Source organism: Peromyscus maniculatus, chromosome 4, assembly GCF_049852395.1.
Source record: "Peromyscus maniculatus bairdii isolate BWxNUB_F1_BW_parent chromosome 4, HU_Pman_BW_mat_3.1, whole genome shotgun sequence".
Lineage (NCBI taxonomy): Eukaryota > Metazoa > Chordata > Mammalia > Rodentia > Cricetidae > Peromyscus > Peromyscus maniculatus.
In genome coordinates, this window is record NC_134855.1 from 115,298,170 (window position 1) to 115,321,788 (window position 23,619).

At 39.0% G+C, this 23,619-nt stretch overlaps 1 protein-coding gene across 9 annotated transcripts in view; it reads left to right on the top strand.

Annotated features, from left to right (window-relative positions):
- Slx4ip (SLX4 interacting protein) overlaps positions 1-23,619 on the top strand; it is a 189,698-nt gene that overhangs the window by 130,418 nt on the left and 35,661 nt on the right. For 8 of the 9 annotated variants that reach the window (XM_076570721.1, XM_042276330.2, XM_042276331.2 and 5 more), the window contains 2 exons: positions 15,089-15,166; positions 17,962-18,050. In XM_076570721.1, coding sequence (XP_076426836.1) covers positions 15,089-15,166; positions 17,962-18,050 — 167 coding nt within the window. Of the gene's footprint in view, positions 1-6,121; positions 6,211-15,088; positions 15,167-17,961; positions 18,051-23,619 lie in introns of all 9 variants that reach the window. The other variant, XM_076570725.1, reaches the window with a different exon arrangement.

Sequence of the window (23,619 nt, forward strand, 5' to 3'; positions counted from 1 at the left end):
CCTTCCTCTGAAGCTAAGAACCAGGCTTGGAGTTGTGTAACTTGTCCAAAGGTCGTGGAACTATGAAATGTCAGTGGCTGTGTGAAGTACAGCCATTAATGTCTGACTGTCTTGTGACTCCCTTAAGGAGTGTGGTATGCACTTATGCTTTCTTTACATCAAAATATCTTGTTGTTATTAAAGCACAGTTCTTTATAAATCACCCAGGCCTAGGAGCAGTGTTCTGCTTGAATTACCATATGTGAATCTTTGTTTTGAACTTTGTATCTCCTGTCTCTGGTCTTGAGACAGGAAGATAGGACCCCCCCCCCCAATAGCTCATCTTCTAGTTCAGAGTACTTGGTGCAATAATTTGTCTATATAGACAGCAGTCCATTTATGCTTGTGGAGCAGTAAGAGTTTTTTTTTAACTGCGTATTACTCTATTCTATATAACCTTTTCTTTCAGTTAACATCTAAGAAACCCAGCCCTTTAGAAAATGTCATAAGACAAATTAAATTTCCCTGGGTACTGTGGTTTCTGCCTGCCGAAGTTTTTTTCCATGACTGTTCTTAGTTGAATATTCCTCTAAAAATCTTAGCTTAACTCTGTAGCCAAAATGCACACCCATCTGCTCATCCTTTTGTGGCATCCTCCCAGGTATGGTATGTGAGTGGCCAAGGCAGGAGGACTCAGGCTTCCTCCTCTCCACCTACCTTCTTTATAGCCTTTGGTGCTGGGGCACATCACTACTGTGTTAGAGTCAATGGGTGTTCACACAAGAGAAGAAAAGACAAGAATGGCCAAAACAAGCAAGTTCTTCCTATTCTTCCCTCTGTCTGAGAAATGTTCCCCTCCCTTCCCCAGTGCCTGATGCAACACAAGACCCTGCCAAGGAAAGCTTTCTCCTTGCTGTTCAGACTCAGGCTTGTGGTGAGCTCTACTCCCTGAAGTCCCTGTGAGTGAAGATGTGTATGTGGCATTTTGTTTTGTATTTATTTTCCCAGCCTATTGAAAACAGAGCCTTTTCCTAATTAAAATAAATTTTGGAAGTGAAAGCCGTTTCCCCTGAGCCCAGCCCTTCCTCAACATAACCCTGGCACTTTCAGGAAAGACTGCAAACGTGCTGTAGCACACTGCCTATATGCCTCCCTTCAGCTGCTGCTTCTCTTTGATTTTAAAAGCAATTTTTAAAAAAGACTATACATCATACATCCAGCAACTGCTACATCTCAACAAACACAGGACTTTGATAGATATGATTTTTATCATCAATTCTTGTGAGATTCAGCCCCCACAGTGGAGCTCTGAGTGCACACCCAGAACAGGAATGGAAGTGCACTTCAGTCACAGACAGAGGGAGTGTAGGCAGTTTCTGATTCTCATGAGCAAGGAAGGACTGAAAAAGGAGGAAATGGTCACTTGTGTGGTTTTCTGAATAATAAACCAGAACAGCACATTTTCAGTTACCTGCTCTGTTAAATATTCTCAACTTTTACACATTGTTTTTTCTGTCCACAGCCACTTCAGGATTGAAATGAATTTCCCTAGTCTGTCATAGAACATAATAGAAGCATATGTTTTCTTTTTATACATGTGTTTAAATAGCTTTGGTTATTATTTACATTTTTCCCTATAATGTACTCAATCAAAACATTTTCTAAGCTTTCATCCACACACAAAAAAACTTAAAAGGACAGTAATGAAAGTAAGTGCCCATAACCCCTCTCGTGAATGTTACTGCAGCATCAGCAGGGTTATTCTTCCAAGAATGGGCAATTTATAGAACTTGAAGTTTCAGACATTTTACTAAAAGCATGCTAAAGCAGCATTGACAGCTCAAGATGCTTTGCCTTCTCAAGGCAGGGGACATGGTGTTCACCACTTACTATAATGTATGGAAAGCAAACGAAACTCAGAAGAGTAATAGTCCCACCTGTTATAGTCACCTGATAGGGAGGGATAGTGCAGAGTTGCAGATGCCTTATCCTTTGTTGACTTCATTTTATACAAAATAAAATACAAAAATGCTCAAAGAAAATTCTCTGAACAAAACAGTATTCTTTTCAACACGTGGAATGCTTTATTGTCCCACTTGAGACAGTGCTATGGCTGTCAGTGTAGACTTTATTAGAATGACCTCACTGGCCAGTGACTGGACTGCTGCTGTCCCTCCCACAGCCCTTCCTTCCTGGACTCACAGGCTGAGCATCACAGACACTTTTTGAAACAAAGTTGATGTTGCTTTTGCTGAGTTTCAAGTTGTGGTGCCAATCCTGCTGGGATGTTTGTAGTGATTCAAGTCCAGCGTTACTTTTGCTGGAGCTCTTGTGATGAGTCCCGTGTTACTTTTGTGTCTGCTTAAATCTGATCACTTACATAACTGGAAATTTTGCTCTTAAATTGCTACATGTCTTGGAACTAGAAAATCCACAGTGACTCTACCAAAGCATCCATGAGTCTTAGATGCTACAAGGCTCTTTTTTGTCAAACACTGGTTTCTAAGAATGTTTACAGAGGAGTTGTACAGTTGGCTGAGAGGCCTGCCCTTTACCAGCTCCATGCAGACCAATGATTTATTACTAGATTTTCCAAAGCCATGCCACTCGTAGGAGTCAGTTGAACTGGTTAGCACTCATATCTGCTAAAATTGTGAGCAAGCGTAGTGGAAGAGCAAGGTTCCAGCTCTTAAATTGACATAGAAATGGGACCAAAACCCCCAAACAAAAAACTTTTCATTTAGGGACCTTTTTTTGTTGTATTTCTAATTTTGATAGGGCTGTCTAGGCATGCTGAGGATCAACTAGTACTTTACACAGGCTGGGCATGTACTGTACCACTGAGCTGCATGTGTAGCCATGTGACAGCCATCATTAACTAGAAATGTCACCATTTCTAATGCTGACAACTAGATGCAAGGTCTGTGACTCTTTCCTTTTACACGGCAGATGAGAATAACCCATTTGCTGTTCTGCCACTGTGTTTTCATCGAGTGCCAGAACTTCTATCAGTTTCCAGTTCTTAAAACTATTTTATTATAAACCATAACCTGGTGGAAAGTTGGTCTAATTTTGTGAACCACCTTAGAAAAGTTCTGTCTACATTGTTATTGAAAAATAACAAAGAACACCAGCAAAAACACTTAACATAATCTCAAGCATGAAAAAGTGAATTCCTGGACCGGCCTATAGCTCAGCTGGTAGAGTACTTGTCTAGCATAAAGAAAGCCCTGGACTCAGTCCTCACTGCTACATATACCAGGTGTGATGGTATGTGCTTATCTTCCTAGCACTTAGGAGATGGAGATAGGAAGATAAATGCAAGGTCATCCTTAGCTACATAGTGAGTTCAAGACCAGCCTAGGATACATGAGACCTTGTCTCAAAATGGGTAGGGAGCGGGTGATTACTTAGAAGAGATGTTTTAAGTTTTAAGCTAAGATCAATCAAATTACGTTCCTACGGTCATAGGTAATGTGTGTTCAAGTAAATATATGAATTATGTTTCTGTATTCAATGAATATGTTTATGTATGTGTAGAATCTGCCATATAAGTTACTACTAAAGAAAATTAAAGTTGTAAGCCTTGAAAGTGGACACCCAAAATATTATTTCCTTACAAATATTTGCAGGAATTTTGCTTAATTGCAACCAGAAGTCTGACCTGGAAGTCTAGTGTCTTGACCCTCTAGCTGTTTGGTTTCCTATTTGTGGTGTTTTGCTCTCCCCAACTGTGAGAAAATCTGTTTTACATGGTTTTAACCCTGTGTATTCTTAGAAACACTGAAGTAGAAAAACTCCCTTGGGGAGAACAACATTCTCATTATTTACAAGATTGACTTGTAAACGTTTCTCTTAAATAGAAAACATTTTTGAAATAGTTAGCAAATCTTTCTCTTTAGCATCTGTTTGGAAGTAAAAGCTCGGAGCTTCCCTTGGAGGTAATTGTATGAATTTACCCTTTCATTCATAAAATATATTTTAATCAAAGTGTACTTTATAAATCATCCTCTTATAAGGAAACCTTTCCATATTCCCCTCATTTTTAGATGATGTGAAACCTTGTCTCTTTGAGTTGTCTTCTCTCTTCATAGTTTTGAACTTTGGTTACATTCACGTTACTCTCTCTTTATCAGGCTGTGGACTTCATATCTAAGAATATTATATAGTTCTAGGTCACAAAGTTTTATTTTTTCCTAATTGTTTTATAGGTTTACCTTTTGTAAATGGGTCTTTTAGCTCTTTAGTTAATTCTGAATTTTGTATGAAGTGGTGGATTTAACATTGTTGTGGAATGTTTTACATTCATTTATGCTGTAGAGTATTTGCATTTATGCATTTAATGATGCAAAGATGTGTTGCATTCTTTTATGTTGCATTTGTTTAACTCTGTAAAGCTGTGTTACTTTGCCTGCCTAAAACACCTGATTGATCTAATAAAGAGCTGAACCAGCCATTAGCTAGGCAGGAGAAAGGATAGGCGGGGCTGCCAGGCTGAGAATATAAGTAGGAGGAGAAATCTAGGGAAGAGAGTGAGGAGTGAGAAAAGGAGAGGAGGACCCCAGAGACCAGTTACCCAGCCACACAGCCAGCCATGGAGTAAGAAGGAAAGAAAGATATAAAGAATAAAGAAAGATAAAAGGCCCAGAGGCAAAAACGTAGCTAAAGAGAAACAGGGTAATTTAAGTTAGAAAAGCTGGCTAGAAATAAGCCAAGCTAAGGCCAGGCATTCATAAATAAGAATAAGTGACCATGTATTTATTTGGGAGCTGGGTGGCAGGCCCCCACAGAGAAAGAAGAAAACCAACAATACATCATCCTTTGGCAGATGGATATGCAGATATCTTAGTACCACTTTTTACAGAGATGATTCTAACTTCATTTAATTCTTGACTGCTTTATTGAAAAGCGATTGATAGTAAATGTATGTGCTTGCTTCTGGACTCTGGTCTAGATTTCTTTGCAGCTACCCTGCCAGTATTACACTGACTTATTCATGGTTGTATTACAGAATTACCATAAAATCAACTTCCCATTCATTTAAAGAGGCTTGAAAAAAACACACACAGAAGCGGGGGTGGGGGGTGTGTATGAACAAGTGCCTTTACCTGCCGGAGCCTTCTTACAGACTCTTTCCATTCTTTTAAGACTTTTTTCCCTCCTAGCAGGGTCAGACTGCAGTTTTCTGTTAGCTCAAGAGTCTGTTTGGGGTCTGGAGAGGTGACTCTCCGTAAACATGAGGACCTGAGTTGGATCTGAATACCCAAGTCTCCTTTGAGACAAAGACAGTAGGATCACTGAGGCTTGTAGGTTACCAGCCCAGCTGCAGGTCCAATGGGAGATCTGTGTCAGGGGAATAAGGGGGAGAGTGATAGAGTAGGACACCTGATGTCCTTCTCTGTCTGCCACATCTACTTGCACACACGTTGATGAGTGTCTGCCAGGAGCTCCTGTAGAGGAGTCAATTTTCTTCTTCCACTAGGTGGGTTACAAGAATTGAACTCAGGTTGCTAGCCTTATTACTAAGCCTCTTTACCTCATGAGTCATCTCACTGGCCACAGACTCACTCTCTCTCTCTCTCTCTCTCTCTCTCTCTCTCTCTCTCTCTCTCTCTCTCTCTCTCTCTCTCTCTGTGTGTGTGTGTGTGTTTAATTCCCCTAAGTAACTCTTTGTTATTCATTTCCTTTTAATGTTTTTATTTTGGTGCATGAGTATGCACATGTAGCATACATAGCATACATAAATCTCTCTCTCTCTCTTTCTCACACACACGCGCGCGCGCGCGTGCGTGTGAGAAAGAGAGAGAGAGAGAGAGAGAGAGACAGAGAGACAGAGAGACAGAGAGACAGAGAGAAAGTGTCTATTTTAACCTGGTCATTGAAAATGTAATTTTAAATTGTTATAAACAAGTAATGTTTTAATAGTTTGAAAAGTGCTGTTGGTCTTACAAAAAACTGTTCCTATAGGGTCTTATATGAAAACTTCTGTAAGTTTGTTGATTTGGATTATTCTGTTTTTGCCAAATCAGTGCAGAGAAAGAGATCCTTGCTATAGTCAGGGTCTTCCTGTGCAGAAATGTGCATTAGTTACCCATAGGTATCAGGTGTGACTAATGAGTCTCCTGGGTGTCAATATTTGCAGGTGAAGCTGAATGAGTTCTGGAAGACTTACCTAAGCTGAAGTCCCATTCTTATCCCGCAGTAGCTTCCTCACTGGAGGCTTTATGGAAGGTGGGAGCTTTTTAATTACCTCTCAGAGCATTTTTATGTTTCTTTGGGATTATTGTTATCTACTTAGAAAAAAAATTGCAATAGAGTAAAAGATACATGTGCATTCCTTGCTAAATACTATTTTCAGTCTTAGAAAATTACCCATAGAAGCAAGTTTCAATCATGATTTATATTCTGAAACTTTGAATGAGAGGGCTTTATGAACACAAATACTTAGAAGAAACACACCATCTTTAGTCCTTGAATATTTTCAACACATGATGTTATTTAAAACCCTCTTTCATTTGTTAAACCTATCAAAAATTTCAGTCGTATACAAAAAAGAATCATATAATAAACCCCCAGTTACTATCTAAATCATTTTTTCTCATATAGACAATTCCGTTTCATTTATAACCCCCTCTACTTTTCCCTCCCCTCCTTGAGATTGTTTTAATATAAGACTTAGAATAATTTTTCATATCTAAATGACTCAACATAAATAGCTCTAAAAAAACAAACAAAAATGATCAAAGTGCTAATTTTACAAAAGGAAGTTGAGCTGGGTGCAGTGCTGCATGCCTGTAATCCCACTCTTGGAAGGTGGTGGGAGGAGGGTTGGGAGTTCAAGGCCAACTTCAGCTGCATAAGGAGCTTGAGGCCAGCCTATGCTATGTGAAAAACCTTCTGCAAATGAAACAGCCCACAAAGTTTGTAATTTTACTCTCTCATCCATCTTCAGATTACTGAATGTCTCAATCCTTTCAGAGTTGGATTATTGAAATCCAGATGCAAATAAAGTTGAGCCATTTATCCGTATAGTTGGATGTGTCTCTTTGCAATAAATGAACCTCTCTAATATCCATCCCTCTTCCAGTTTTCTTTTTTTTCCTTATGTATTTACTAAGAAAGCAGGTCTAATGTCCTGCAATTTCTCAGGTTTGGGTTTGGCTATCTGTGTCAGTGTGGCATACTGACATATTTTCCCAATTCTGGTGTTGTATACTGACTGACAGTCAGTGCCACAGTCTAAATGAAACTGAAGTCCTGTTGGCATTGGGTCTCCATCCTTGATTAAGAATACTGGGTAGTAGTTGGGGAGCTTTTCCTATTGTATCTCATCCAGCAACCTCTGATTTCTGGTAATAGCACTTCTTAATTTCATTCTAACAATGTATTTAATGAAGATGAAGTTTCTGCTCTATAATTTTTTTATTAATTAGTATTTTAGATTTGTTCACTTTTATTTATATTGCTAATGGACCATGCTGTTTAAGCAAAACAAAATTATAACAACACCCTTATAACTCTTTCTGAAAATTGTGTAAATAGGTAGCTAAGATAGGAATATCAAAGTAGGCTGTGAATGGTGATAGACACCTTTGATCCTGACACTCTGGAGGCAGAGACAGGCAGATATCTCTGTGAGTTCAAGGCCAGCCTAGTCTACATAGTGAATTTAGGCTAGCCAAGGTTGCATAGTAAGACCTTGTCTTTTAAAAAAAAAAAAGGTTAAGATAAGTCTTTGGAGAAAAGCCGTAGTTCCTTGATCAGTCTGAATCTGCATGAGATCTGATTTAAGGCATTGTGCGTCTATAATCTTAAAATAATCATGACACATTTTATATGAACTCTTAAGAACTTGTAGAAGATAAAACTGAAAATTGTGGATTTTATTTCTTCTTTTTTTTTAAAGGAAGGGAAAACAAAGAAGGTATGAGGCCCATTCGCAGAAATTGTCAAGAGGTGTGGCGATAACTAAGCTAATATGCATTAATGTCTCCCGAGTTCCCTGGGGAGTTTGAGCCTTGGGCGCCTTAGAAATTGCCTTTCTCCTAGTGCCCCTTCACTTTGCTATAGAAGCCCTGCCAAAGATCTGTTTGTATATTTAAGGAATTAGGGTAATGCATCTCTTATTTTCACAGACAGATCTTGTATCTTTTTTATTTTCCAAGAATTCTGTGAAGTACCACCATTACTCTAACAAGACTTTCATTAATTTATTTGTGACATCTTGTAAATCAGCATGATAATATTTAGAACTCGATGACTTCCAACCTGACTCTGCATCTAAATTCCCTTGAGCTCTTTAAAAAATATATATATAGCTGCCTGGCTATATATCTCATATGCCATATATGCCTCATCTGCTATGAAAATTCACATTCCACAGGTGATATAGATAGGCACCATGGACCCACAACTGGGAACTGAAGAGACTCTAGACTAGTAAATGCTTATCTGAACGTCATAATAGTTTATTTAGTAACTGAAAAGAAAGTAGAAGAGGTGATCAACTTGGGAAGTGTTTAGTCGTGTTATCTATGATTTGAACAGTGAATGCATTAGGACCAGGAAAAGGACGCCACACCTCCTAAGATGGAATTGAAAATCTAAATGACAGTGATAGAATTGAGAGACATCTTCTTAACAGCCAGATGCTGAAGAGCAAATGTAAGGGAGAAGACAGACTATCTAAATGGCAGGAGAAAGTCAGAAAGCAAGTGGTCCAGGACCAGGAAATGCACACGGAACTGTGGTGTGAAAGAACCACATTGTGCCTGCCCTTCCTTTATGTTTAGAGATTCCCCGAAGCCCAGGGGTGTGTTCTGCTTCTCATCTCCACTAAATTCCTGACACAGATGTTTGCCTTTCTGGAGCCACTCTGGTATCCTCTTTCATACCTTCTCCCCTGAAACTACGTCAAGAAATACTACCAAATACCTCTTGTGCTTGGCTGTGGATCCATCTTACCTTTTGGTCAGATTTTACTCAGTATATCCCCCAGTGTGACTTCTCTCCTGAAATCTATTCTGTTTTGCCTTCTAAATAGAGTCTCCCAGAATACTCATTAATTCTTCTCTAAAGTTTTATTTGCTATCTTATCAAATCTTCATGTTTCTAGTAAACTATGATTTATTTATGATGTGTTCACAAAGGTGAAACTCTCATCACCATCCATACCTCTATACATATTGAGTTAATCACCAGACCTGTCTCCTATTCTGTGTCTGGTATCCCTTGTATGTGGGTCCATTTGTCATTTTCCTATGAGTGCTGATGAAACTCACTTTCTTCCACTTGGCTTTGTTAAAAGCTTGAAACAATAGTCTACTTAATGGAGTTCATTTAAGCATAGACTAATTCCTGAATGATATAGTACTCCAGATCAGAAGTGGTTCAGAAAGCCCTCCTTCAGCAGTGAGAGTAATTGGCTCTTACAGGCTTAACATTCAAACTGAAGAAAGTACTGGATTAGGCTATAGGTAGGCATTATCTACAAGTATAGTTTAATGGAAAGCCTCCAATTATCTAACAGAGCAGTTATGTGGCTTGCTGAAATTGGCATTAGATGCAATTAAAAATTAATAGTTAGAATTAGTGCATCTAAGGCAAATTTGTTGTTTATTTGTTTACAGGAACAATCTGCAAGAGTATCTTTGGTAAAATACTGAAAGTTTTTATTGGCATGGGGAAGGAGTCAATGTGGATCTGGGTATGATGACATATATATGTTTATAATCCTAGCTTTGGGGATCCTGAGGCAAGAGGATTTCAAATTCAAGGCTAGCCTGAACTATATAAAAGTGTCTCAAGCTAACATAAAGTATTTACTTCATAATTGAGAATGTTAGATATAAGCCTGCTAGCAACAATATTCATTGGTCAACTAGAAATCTCAAGAGTAAGACAAGGGATGAAAACCACAGTTGAGAACAATGGAACTAAAAAGTTTATCAGTAAATATTATGATTATATCCTGGAGAAGAATGTTCTGTATGAGCCCGTACCCACATCTGTGATGAAACCTTAGTCGGTGTTGTATGGATCTGTGTAGGTGATGAAAGCTGCGGAAAACTCAGGATTGCAATGGTCATGCTATACTCAGAGTATTCCATAATAATGTTCATTATTAGGCATAGTAATTCTATACTAATCAAAGCAGTATAATAGTTGCACAAAACTAGTTTTCACCTATTTGGAAAAACATTAAAACTCTTGACAATGATCAGGAGTTTTATCATGTTAAATTTGTAATAAATTTTATTGGAAAAATGTTAGTTTTCTTGAAATTGATCTTTGTATGACTTAGGGTCTTTTAAATCAAGTGTCCAAATGGATTTTTTTTCATGTATTTTGACAAGCTAAATGAAAGGACAGAAGGCCAGGAATAACAAGTATTATTGATAAAGAAGAAAATAATACTGAGGAGCAATAGAAGAATTTGCTCTGCTACATTAAAACTTGCTACAAAGAAAGTTTAGGTAATTGTAAAGGAGTGCAGAAAAAGGGCATGCATGATTATAGTAAGATGATCCAGCCTGAACTACTTAGAAAGAACTTATGTCAAGACAAACATACAATAGTCACTGCCTGTTGTCCACTGCCTAAAGGACATTGTTAGGCAGGTGTAGTTGTGCATATCAGCATTGGGGGGTGGCAGTAAGAGCATTGGAGTTCATTGCTAGACTTGATGCAGTCTTAAATAAAACCATAAAGATAAAGATAAAGTACCTACAGCCAATCCTGATGAAAACCTGACTTTGTTACCTGGTACCCACACAAGAGAAGGAAAGAATCTACTTTGCAAGTTGTCCTCTAGTCTCCATATATAAAATGGCATGTACCCCACCCCCATGCTCAGTCTTGCTCAGTGTCTGTCTGTCTCTGTGCCCCCCCCCCACCAGATACACTCACTCCTGTGAATCAGGATGTAGGTTTCAACTACTTCTCTAACACTAGGCCTTCCTGCATGTTGCCATGTTCTCTGCTGTGATGATAATGGCCTAAACCTATGAAAGTGTGAGTCCCCAATTAAATGCTTTCTCTTATAAGTTGCCTTGGTCATGGTGTCTCTTCACAGCAATAGAACAGTCACTAAGATAGAAATTGTTAACAGGGAGTGGCATATTGCTGTTACAGGCTTGCCCATGCTGTTGGTTGGAAGAATATGGAAGATTTGGGGACATTGGATTAGAAAAGCAGTCGGATGTTTTAAGTGGGGCTGAATGGGCCATGTTTGTATGAGCATGAAGACAGTGCTGAAGGCAGCTTGAACTGCGGAGCCCCAGCTCAAGAACTTTCAGAGAGCAAGGTTATTAGCAAGTGGCTTAGAGACCATTTTTGTGAACCATCTCTTCATCCTTGAGTCTCCTTATTTCTAATAAAGATGTAACGGAACAGTTTAAGACAAAGTATCCTTGTTTCTTAAGAGTCTGTATACCTTTGTGAACAACCGGTGAAGCCCAGTAGAAAGTTTGCAGTAACTGGTCCTCATTTGAGCCTTCAGTGGGGAGTTGGATGCTATTTGTAGGATAGAGACAAGTACATCAGTTCTTTATCAAGAATGAAATGCAAGAAGTGGGAGACTAAAGTCCTTGGGAGCTGCCTAGAGGTGGAGAAAAATGTACTTTCTAGTATTGGACAATCATATGGCATTAATTAACTGAGAAATATAAATTATGTCTAGGAATGGACATAGCTAGGGACTTATGATGGAAAGAGACTTCCACTACAAAGGCAACCCCTTCCCTCAAGCCCCTGGTTCTTCCGAAATCTAAAGACAATGCTCTCTAGTAGAAGAAGGTCACAATAGCCAGCGAGAAAACAGACTACCACAGTGTGATTTTCTGGTGCCTAGTGAGTGATCTTAGAGGATAACTGCCAGATGGTTTTGAAGTAGAACACAGTTTCCACTTATGTATCTTCTCCAGTCTCTGGACAGGGCTTTTTAATCTATATGTTTTGTTCTTTGGCAGTTTCATTCGTTTGTACAGTGAATTTCTGTCATTTCAACACCATCACCCACCACCATCTGTCTTCCCCAACTCCTTTCTCAGGTGAAAACCTTCCCAGCAAGTCCCCCTCCTACTTCAATTTCTTTTCTGTGTGTGTTACCCACTGCGCTTGTTAGAGTTGCTCTCATGAGCATGGGTAGAAAGTTATTTTCTGGAGCATAGGACAGCCTACCAGTGGCTACACCACAGAAGAAGGTGACAGCCCTTCCCCCAACACTACTAAGTGTTTGTAATTTTTCAGGAAGGAGTGTGGCCTCATTTGCTCTTCCCCGTTTCATGATAAAATGATGATTGGCTCAATCTTGTACAGGTAACCACAGATCTAGTGAGTGTTTCTGAGTGTCATAGCCATGTCATGACCAGATGCCTTTTTGCAAAGCACTTACCCTTCCTCCGTCTCTTCCAGTCTTTCCTTCCTCTCTTCCATAATTCTAAACTTTGGAAAGGATGATATCAATGACCCATTTAGGACCAAGCACTCTGCCATCCTCTCTTCTTGGTAATTCTACCAGTTATGAGTCTCTGCATGAATCACAGCCTGCTGCAATGAGAAACTTCTCTGACAAAGACTGAGAACCTAACATGATTTTCTGCATTTACAACCAAAGTGTAGGAAGCTGGGAGATGGTGCCGAGTAAGGAAGAAAGAGACCCCCTGGATTCTCTGTCATATTACTGTTATCTTCAGCATTGCAGCCCAGGTTTAACCCTGAGTAAGTTTAAAACCTCAGTGGCCAGTTGAACTCTGTAAACTCAATTTCATTAAGAACAAAGATAACAATGTAGTAGTTTATCTCTCCGCGTTATCTATGGAAATGCAATACATCTCCAAAGCATTTCAGCTCAGTATGTTCAGTGGCAGTAATTTTCTGTGTTTATATATCAAGTTCAGTTTGCCTTAAGAACTGACACAAGTACCTTTTGTGTTTAATCTCTCTTTAAACAAAACAGTTTCATATAACCAGTGGAATTACGTTAAACAGGTGCAAATCTCTCTCTCCTTTTTTTTTTTAACATGTTAAACTTAACATTTCTTTTAAAGGACTATTAGGCTGCAATTCCCAAGACTACTAATAATACAAGCCACTTTAGGAGTAATTCCTGGACATAATTCTCTCTTAGGAGATGCAGGTGCATAGGGCCAGGTTCTGTCCTAGTGATTTTGGGAACAAACCACTTGGCATATGCCTTGTATTATTTTCTGTAGAAGGAGGCATTGTATTGGAACTTTATTGGTTGGCGTGAGTTTCTTTATCAGTTAGGTGCTATCCTCCAGGTAACAGGCTTCATGAACATAGAGCAGTGGCTTTCATGATCAGCTTTACATTTGGCTCCTTCCTGGCTATAACTTTCTGTTGCTCAGATTTTTGTCAGGAAGAATTTGAAACTTTGAACATGCCATCAGCATCTTAATTGCTTAGACCTGCAGACTAGCAAAGGCTAATTCTCTTCCCTGTTTAGTCCTTTGTAGACTCATAAATAATTATGTGAAAATTTACTTCTAAATTTTAATGTGTTCTTGAGTTCCAAATTGCTGCTAATTCCTCTCCTATAACCACTCCTCCACTGACAGTAAGGCAAATAAACAGATATGGAGGTAACATCTATCTTCTCAGTGACCTAAAGTATGAAACACTTGTTTAAAGCACTCAGAGAAATGCCAACCTTGTACATATTTTAACAACATTTTAACAACCTAGCAGAAGCAAGCAATATGACTGAAATACAACCTGATTTTTACTGTGTCGGGAAAATATATTTGATTGCTGTAAATCTGGAAATTATCCTTTTATGGATGTCGCTGTCATTTCACAATCTGCATGACTGAAGTAATTGTGCTGTCAAAGCCATTGCATGTTTAGACAGAACATCAAGTCTGTGCTTTCCTGTGTCCTGAGCCTGCTTGCAGGGTGGTAGGATGGGCAGTAAATCTAGAAGAGGAAACTTCTTTGGTTGTGTTTTAACTATACACATGGTTTCAGAAAACCTTTGTCATGAAGTTAAAGATAGAAGGTACTTGATTTCCCTGTGGAGGTTTTAATGATTCTTAGTCTCTGTCTTGAAGGCTTAGCAGCTTTCTGGGCTGTCTCAGTGCCGGGAAACTTTCACCCTCTCTCAAGACTGTGAAGCACTGTTAATTGACCTTTTCAGGAGAAGTCAACCCAGTGTTTTATGACCCAAGGGAAACTAGAGAAAAGGGACCAAGGAAAGGAGGGGAAAGGCAGGCAAGTGCTCAGAACTCGGATGAATCCATGGCAATGGCTTCACTTCACAGATTAGATTCTCTGTTTGGGGCAGAGTTGATGCAGTAGCTATAGCTTGCACACTTAAGGGAAATAGAATATTTCACAGTGTATCATCATTTCAAAATGTTCTACTCTTGATGGAGCTCCACTTTGGCTCCAGTTTGAAACCATTTTGAAGAATGTTATAATGGAAATACACGTATTTGTGAAAGTTCAGCATTAGGTGTTAAGTACTCTTTCAAAATGGCTGTACCCATTTGTACTTCTATCAACAGCAAATGAGATTGCCAGTTGTCTCATGTATTTGCAGTCTTTTTTTCTGTCTGTTCTGGTGAGTTGGGAGTTCAGCGGGATGCACGTTGTTGGTGTTTTGTTTTGTTTTGAATTCATGCAGTGTTTCTTATGTCTCATCCTTTACAAAGATGTGACTGCACTTGAACTAAGGAGTAACTTATTTACAAAGTACACTCATTTTGAGTAAAAAAATAAACTATTCTTTTAATGAAAAGTAGTGGACATTAGCAGGTGGCCAAGATCTATGCATCAGTTTAGACTTAATTTATCATTCATCTGAAATCATTCATTTTCAGACATGTTAGACCTCCTCATTTGTTCCCTTTTACAGATGAAGTGACTGAGCCACTTCACAGACTTAGGACCATGCCAGGTGTTTTGTCCTGGCCTCTTAGAAGAGCCAGCATGATAATATTGTTCTCTCCACTCATGTGAGGCCTCTGTTACTTCTTTATTCTTTTATTTGTTAATTATTGAGTGGCATATTGTGTGACACAAATTGGGCAGGGTCTCTGGAATTCAGACAGATTTATAATCTAATCATGTCACTTTCATATTACAGGTTTTGGCTTTCAGATCACAGCCTATTTCCTCAAGAGAGGGATACACCTTCGCTGTATTCAGAGCTCACAGAATACTGGTAAGAATCCGATTTCTTGGATCAGGCATTTACATAATCAATTTGTCCAAAAGAGGATTGAAAATTAGAGAATAAATATTCCTATTTGCTCTGTGTCTACGTCATTTAGTATTTCAAAGCATATGTGATACCTCATATTCCATTCATAGTGCTTACTGACCACGGAAACAGAGAACTGGACCACAGTGCACTTTACTTTCTTGGTGCATCACAACATTTTCATTGGGTTCCAAAAGTGATTCAATGAACGTGTGAAGTTTGTTTGAATCATTTTGTCAGGGTACATGCACCCCATAGCGCTTGGAAAGGGGCAACTGAGTTTCAAGAAAGTGCTTTCCCAGCCCAGAGCCAGCAAACCTTCTTTAAGTAGTTAATGAGGCCAACTCCTAACCCTTACTTCTGCAAGTCATGATATAGAAAATGATGTCATGTCCAATCAACCACAATGAAGTCAGAAGATAATGGCCATTCCTTCTGTGTAGATATGAACATTAGAAAGTTTAGATTAACTATTTTGGACAGTGTCCTTATGAATATAAGATATGAAATAGGAACTTAGAAATTGCCTTCATGGAGGTTTGCTCATGGAATATTCATGATTGTCTGTACTTTCTTGACTCTTGAATGTTGCTGAAATATATTACCCTCTTTTTTAAAAAAAAAAATAGATTATTTTTATCTTCTGTGTATGAGGTCTGCCTGCATGCACATATATGTGTGTCCAATATGTGTGCTAAGAGTCCTTGGAGGCTGGATATGGGTATTGGATCCTTGGACTTGGAGTTACAGATGATTGTGAGCCACCATGATGGGTGCAAAGACTCAAGCCCTGGTCTTCTAGAAGAGCAACCAGTGCTTTTAACCACAGAGCCGTCTCTCCAGCTCCTGTATTAGCCTCTTAATGGAGTCATCTACTTTGTTTACCTTACTAAAAAAGTTAACCTTTTATCTCTTACAATGCAGTCTAGCTATATATTCTGGTAGGGACTGATGTTTAAATCATTTTTTGGTTTGGTTTTGGTTTTTGAAGACAGGGTTTCTCTGTGTAGCTTTGCACCTTTCTTGGATCTCGCTCTGTAGACCAGGCTGGCCTCGAACTCACAAAGATCCACCTGCCTCTGCCTCCTAAATGCTGGCATTAAAGGTGTGCATCACCACCGCCCGGCTTAAATCTTTAAGTATTAAAGTAACACAAATCAATTATTACATAATCAAGTAAAGTGATACAAAAGAAACTTCTGAATTGATTTGATTATCATAATCTATTCATATCTTATTCAAAAGTATTCATAATCTATCTCTCTTATTTTTGAGACAAAAAATAGAAATACAAAATAGATGGAGTGATAATTTTGAATTTTAATTCTCATCTCCTAAATAACATTGTACTTTAAGTGTCTGGTTTATTTATAGGGGAGAGAAAGGACAAATAATGAATTCTATGACTTGTTTTCCATCCATAAAGTTTAACAGAGGCTCCTTACCACTTAATCTCAATCCCAATAACTTATTTCAAGAATTAATACATAAGTATTAACTGTTTCCATAATTTTTTTTCCTTAGAACTTTCCAGAAACCATCTGATATTCCCCTTCAGATATAACTTCTGTGTGGGGCTGAAATTTAGACACACCCATGATTCCACCTGCAACAAAGCCTTCCTATGGGAGGCCCCGTTGGCTGATACCATAACAGCAGATTGGGCTGAAGTCATGGAGGGTCTGAATGCTTGGCACATCCTTGTTAGGTAGTGGGAGCCAGGTGAGGCAGGACAGATGGAGCTTTTGGTTAGAACATCTGACCTGTTGTGATACATACATGGTTTAGAACAGTAGTCACCGAAGAAATAGCAATGGCCCGGGGGCTCAGGAGAGAACCACTCCAGGAACATCAACTCTTTAGGTGTTTTGGTACACTCTGACCTAGCCAAGTAGTGTAAGATGTTACCTGTGTTCATGTTGTGTGTTTATGCAATTAACACCTTTGTAATTAACTAACAGTTGAACCAAATGGAAGTGTATTACTATCTTATTCAGTACCTCACATGGAGAATATTGAAAGAGTTCACTTACCTGATTCATAGCTTAAACTAATTCATAATTCTGTCTTAAAAATATAGTCACATCTGAAAAGGAATCCTTCTGTTTTAGAAAAATGGCTGTTTTGTAGCAATATATATATATATATATATATATATATATATATATATATATATATATATATATGTTGCAAAAAAGATTTGAACAGTGCAGCAAGTACCAAGAGATGAAGAATCCTACCCATTCAGTCTAGACAGGTACTGTTGGTATCTGTTACACATCACTCCAGGCATGGTCCCACAGCTGGATGGTGTTTGGTGGGTGTATAGATGGCTAGATAAGTCAGGTGAAAGAAGAGATAATACAGATATGCTGTGTTCCAATCACTGACTGAAGGGGTCCTGTTATATATATATATATATATATATATATATATATATATATATATATATATATATATATATATATATATATATATATATATATATATAACAACAGTTATAATAGCCTGCCTAGAGGTTCAGTCTGCTCTAATAGTTCAGGGGCTGAGGTAGACCAGTTTGCAACCCCTTGGCACTTCCTTGAACTCACTCTGCCTAGGTGGTTGAAACCCTGTAGAGAGAAGGCAGAAGAGACCCCAGTCACATATATGTGCATATTGCCTTAACAAAACATTACCAAAGAACCTGGGAACAAGAATTTCTATTTGCATGGTATTGATGCTTTTAGTAACTTGGTCTTCTTTGTTTTGTACAGAACTTCGTATATTTCCTGAAAGATTTGTGGTCTGTGTTAGTCAGCTTGCATTCAGTCCTGATACTTGGACAAGCCAGAATCAAAAGTCGGTATGTATGAAAAACATTCTGTGAGAGAATCTTCTTAGTGCTGATTAATGATGGTGGTGGTGGTGGTGGTAGTGGTGGTGGTGGTGGTGGTGGTGATGGTGATGGTGATGTGGGTGTGGTGCTGGTGTGTATGGTGGTAGTGGTGTGTGTGTGTGGTGGTGGTAGTGGTGTGTGTGTGTGTGTGTGTGTGTGTGTGTGTGTGTGTGTGTGTTTAGTGTGTGGTGGTGGTAATGTGTGTGTGGTGGTAGAGGTGTGTGTGTGTGGTGGTGGTAGTGGTAATATGTGTGCAGTGGTAGTGTGTGTGGTGGTGGTGGTAATGTGTGTGTGGTGGTGGTAGTGTGTGTGTGTGGTGGTGGTGTGTGTGTGTGGTGGTGGTGGTGGTGGTGGTAATTGTGTGGTGGTGGTAGTAATGTGTGTGGTGGTGGTTGTGTATGTGGTGGTGGTAATGTGTGTGTGGTGGTGGTTGTGTATGTGGTGGTGGTAATGTGTGTGTGATGGTAGTTGTGTATGTGGTGGTGGTAATGTGTGTGTGGTGGTGGTAATGTGTGTATATGGTGGTGGTAATGTGTGTGTGATGATGGTGTGTGCAGTGCTATGTGTGGTGATGGTGGTAATTAATGTGTGTGTGGTGCTGTGTGTGGTGGTGGTGGTAATGTGTGTGTGGTGGTGGTAATGGTATGTGTGGTGGTGTGTGTGGGGGACGGGTGGTTGCCTTCTATTATCAGTTGTTCAGTGTGTTTTAAGAGGGTAGAGATGCCTGTTTTGCCTGGTAACACTGATCAGTTAATGAGTTGGTAATTAATGTGTTGGGTTTTTGTTTCTTTCCTCTCTAATACCATGAATATTTAGTTTGATAAATAATATCTCATTACTTTCAACTTTAAATGAGGCAACAACACATCAGGAAAACCTTGATGGTGTTTGTGATGATATGGAAATGAAAAGAAGCAAAATCTATGCTTCCACTAGAAGTTTCCATTGGGGTCAGTGGCTTCTGCATTGTATTCCATGGTGAATCACTGACGTTTTTCATGGGAACTAGTGTTTCTCCCCAGTGTATTATTTCATGGCTAATAGGGTTCATTTTCTCTTGCTTTTTTTTCTCATGCTAAGCTTGAGCTCTGTTAGGGCCTCCTTCTGTTTCACTGGAGTTCTCTACTCAGACAAATAAATGTAGAAAACCTACTCAAAATGTAGCTTACAGCTGTGGTTTTTAAGCTTAACACGCACTCTTCACAGTGTCCTTGTTGTGTGTATATGTATCTTGCTGCAGTCTCAGCTCAGTCTATTTAACTTATCCTTAAAAAATAAAAAAATAAAAAAATTTAGGTCTATGGCTTGAACCTTCAATGAACAGGAAAAAAAAATAGAAGACATTAACCCAGCCATAAAGTATGACATGATTATTATGCTTCTAAAATAATTTATGGGGATATTAGATTATCCCTGTTGCTTATTATTTTTTAACCCATATGAAATTTGAAGTATGGCCCACATAGTATAAAACCAGCTTCTTATCTCATCTTAAGTAAATACATAAATGTTTCAGAGGTTCTGTGAGACAATAGAGACCCAGAAAAAGCAAAGAGCTGAAAACTCATGCTTACATTTGGTTCCTTTGTTTTGAGCAGAGGATCCTTTTAAAAAAGCCATTGTAACCCTTTTATTTCCTCTTCGTCCATCAACAATGCTCTACGAATATACATGAAATAAGATCAGTGAAGCAAATTTGGCCAAAGGCATTAAAAGTTTGTTTTTTTGGAATATTTCCAGGACACTGCATTATCTTAGTGAATTAATAAATACTAAAGTAATTTTATTGGCATATATTTTAATAAATATTGCTTAACTGATTTTTCAGAGCAAGGAAGAATTGATCTGTGGTTTAAAAAAATAATTATTAACTCTACCAGAATGTTATTGCTTGCAGATGGGATACAGGAGAAATCAGATCTTCTATCTGATGTGTAATGTTAATACTTAATATCTTAAATTGTTAAGGAGGAATTAAAGCATCTGAATACAAATGAAACACTATCCCCTTGGGGGCTCTAGTATTTATACAGATGTAAGTTTTCTGTAGCTGCTGTTATATAAATCCTGCAATCCGGAGAACTTCCTCATTACTGAAAACTTTCATTGTGAACCAGTCCTTCATTTTATTAACCCAGCTGAACATTTTACATGGGGAGTTCAGTTTCCTCATCTTTAGTGGGTACACTATCAAATTCGACCGTGTTAGCTCATAAGAAAAAGTCATTTACATCACACAGTTCTTTCGTTATCTTTGGTGACTCTTTTTAGTTATGTCTCACTTGCCCTTCACATACATGTTCCCAGCGACACAGACAAGAGTCAGGGGACAGAGTTGGTACACCAAACAGCTCCATTGCCACATGTGCTCGGGTCTCAGCTGAACACCTCCCCTTCTCAGGGCCTTCAGCCCACCACTCTCTCAGGTATAGCATCTGTAGAAGCCGTGAAATATCTAGGCATCTCCTGCAAATCCCTCATCAAGCCAGTTATACAGTCTTCCCACCATTGAGATCTGACCTCTTGAGAGTGCACCTGTCTCAGTTATTTAGGGATCAATAAACAGTCCTTCCCTCTCTGATGCTTCCTGCCAGAGAGAGAGAATAAATTCATTCTCAGGATGTACTCCAAACATCCAAACCTGTCGGTGTCAAGCTCCCCCAACACCCAAGAATTTGGATTTCTTTTCATTTTATATTGAGATTGACAGAAGGGCAGGATCCATCTCATTTTCTCCTGGTAGTCATTCTCAGGGAACTCCTGATTAGGCAAGGCATGGGAACTTGGCTCCCCATGTAGCTACATTGGCAATAAACTACAGCTATTTTTTTTATAATTGTTTATAACTCGCTGTTTTACATTCACAGGATTGATGGGGAATGGTCTTGTTCCTGATAGCAGCCTCAACCTCTCACTGGTACTGTAGCCCTTAGGGAGTTTTCTTTTAGTTTCCTGTGCTCTCTGGGTCATCTGTGTCTTAAGTGAGAATTGGTTAGGAAATCTTGGAGCATCTATTGAAAACTACTTTGCCCTTTGCCTAGGGAGTCTTTCAGCCTTCAGACTAGGAAGCCAGCAGCATTTGGCACGCTAGTTCTTCAAGATAGCGGCACCAAAGAACATGTCCCAGATGAGCAGCAGCACAGAGAGGCGAGCAGTTCTTGCTGTCCCTTTACCACCATGCCAAAGAAGTCCATTTCCCCTCTGTCAACTCTCTCTGTCCATGTGGGACAGACAGTAGAGGAAGGTCCTCATGTTGCAATAGCCCTGCACAGTGTTCATATGTTTGGGTTGTGGAAACTGAGCTGTGTACTTTGGGAAGCAAGGGCATTATTATGAAATGAGTCACTGTATTTTTCTTACTAGAGTTTCTCATAAGAAATCTCAAAACTCTTAGAGCCTCAGATTTGACCTAGTGCTGGATGTGGAGCCAGTCTTTCTGACAGTTTTTACCTTTGCTTGCTCTGTTTACTTTTTCCTTCGCAATAAAGAACATCAAGTCAGATTTTACTGTACTTGTTCTATTCCACAATATTGGCTTCCCTCTTCTTTTTTTTTTTTTTCTTCCCCTTTATCCCAAACTCTACACAGTCTCCTATGTAGAAACTGTTCCTTTTCAGTTGTAAAGCCCTGGAGATTTGGAGAAATCTGAAGTTACTTACTAGTTTCTGTGATTTCTTTATTGAAGTTATGTAAATAACCATGGACCTTTGTATATATCTAGGACATTTCAGGGTCATTGCAAAGCTACTGTTTGATTGTGTGTTAGTTACAAGCCACTCCTTGTCTCTGGAGACCACGGTTCCCATCTGCTCTGACCATTACATGGAACAGAATGTTCTGGGTGCTGGCTCTATACCAGGATCTCTACTGGGCTTCAGTGACACAAAAATAGGAAAATACTGTTGCCTTCTAACTGCTTATAGTCTGGGAGATTGACACTACTGCTGAGTATCCTGGCCACCTAAAATCAGTCATACCCTTTCTACTATTCCAAAAGGAAGCCCAGAATTTTAGACTTCCATTCTTTCTTTTAAAGCTGTACTGTGTCAAAGTTTGAGATCCTTTTGGAAATTTGAAAGTGACACACAGTGTTAGAGCTGCCTAAAAGCAGATCCATGCATTAAGGTTTGGGGGTTTTCCATCTTGTCCTTCCTCTGAGGTGTGGCTGAGCTATGAAAATAGCTGTCATGATTGCACACAACCCCAGCCATCATGGCAGGGTCCTCTCTGTAGCATGGACTATAGAGAAAGATTATTAAGAGGTCCTGACAATCGGCAGCATCTAAACACTTAAGTTGACTACTTCTCTAAGCCAGGCTACTGTTAAAAAGAAAAAAAAAAAAAAACCCTTCTCGTTTATAAATATAAGAATGAAGTAAAAATTAGTCTAAGCAATAAACTATTGTAGACTGAGTTATATTTAGCATAGGTCTTATGTTCCTCAGTTATGTGCAGTCCAACCTCTGCTGGCTGAGCGCTCCTCCATATGAAAGAAAGTGTCCAGTTATCTCAAAAATCCTTTCTCAGATGGAATTTCAGTCAGGAAAAAAAGATGAAAATACACTAAATGAGAACTTTAATGTGATTTTCACACAAGATAGATTTTAAAAAAATGCAACAATAATCTTGCAGAATCCTGTCATGTTTTATTTTAGGAAAGATAAAAGTTTTAAGAAAAGATTTTAGGCCTTATGTTTTTAAAACAAAAGAAATACAGTGGCATTGGTGTTCTATGAAAATAGCTGCTCGCTGCAGAGGACAGGTCCTCACCATAGCATTGTCTTGGTAGAAGGAATGCTTGAACATCCTGACAAAAGACAAGATGTAAGCACTGAGTTGAATATAGCTCTTAAGGCAGACTGTTGTTGAGTGTTAAAGAATTCTTACAGTGCTTGCCCCCTGCAGAGGCTGACTGCCAGTTCCTTCTCCAGGTAGCTGGGGCCATGGCTCAGGATCAAAACATGGTCAACAGATAGTCAAGGGACAGATTAGGACAGTGCCATCTGTAGAACAGTTTGCCTTAGCAGCACCTTCCCCGCTCCCCTTAAAAGGCCTGGCAGGTGGCTGATCTTAATGAAAATGCTAGCGATGGCGGTGAAGATGGTCTTGGTTGCTTTATTTTTCTAGACTATGACCCAGGAAATTAGGAAAAACATTTCTCAAGTAAGAATCATTTTTCAAGATTAAATATTGCATACTTGTTACTGTAATCTGAGGTCTTATCCCCCTTTCCTAATAATAAAACTCTCCCAAATTTTTAAACAGTAATATTGCAAATGAGATGTGTTGTACTTCCTCACCAAAAGGTAACCTGCCCACTACTGAATTAGACTCTAAGACTGATAATTAGCCAGGGTAACAGAAAATGACATATCTGGCCCTCTAATCCTCTGTGCTTGTTTTGCATAATGTTCCTTCTATGTTCAGAGACATGCAGTCTCTCCTCAGTGACCAATTATAATGCAGATTAATTAGGAAAAAAACAATATGGAATAGAACAGAGGGAAAGGTATTGAAGTTAAAATATAAAGACCGG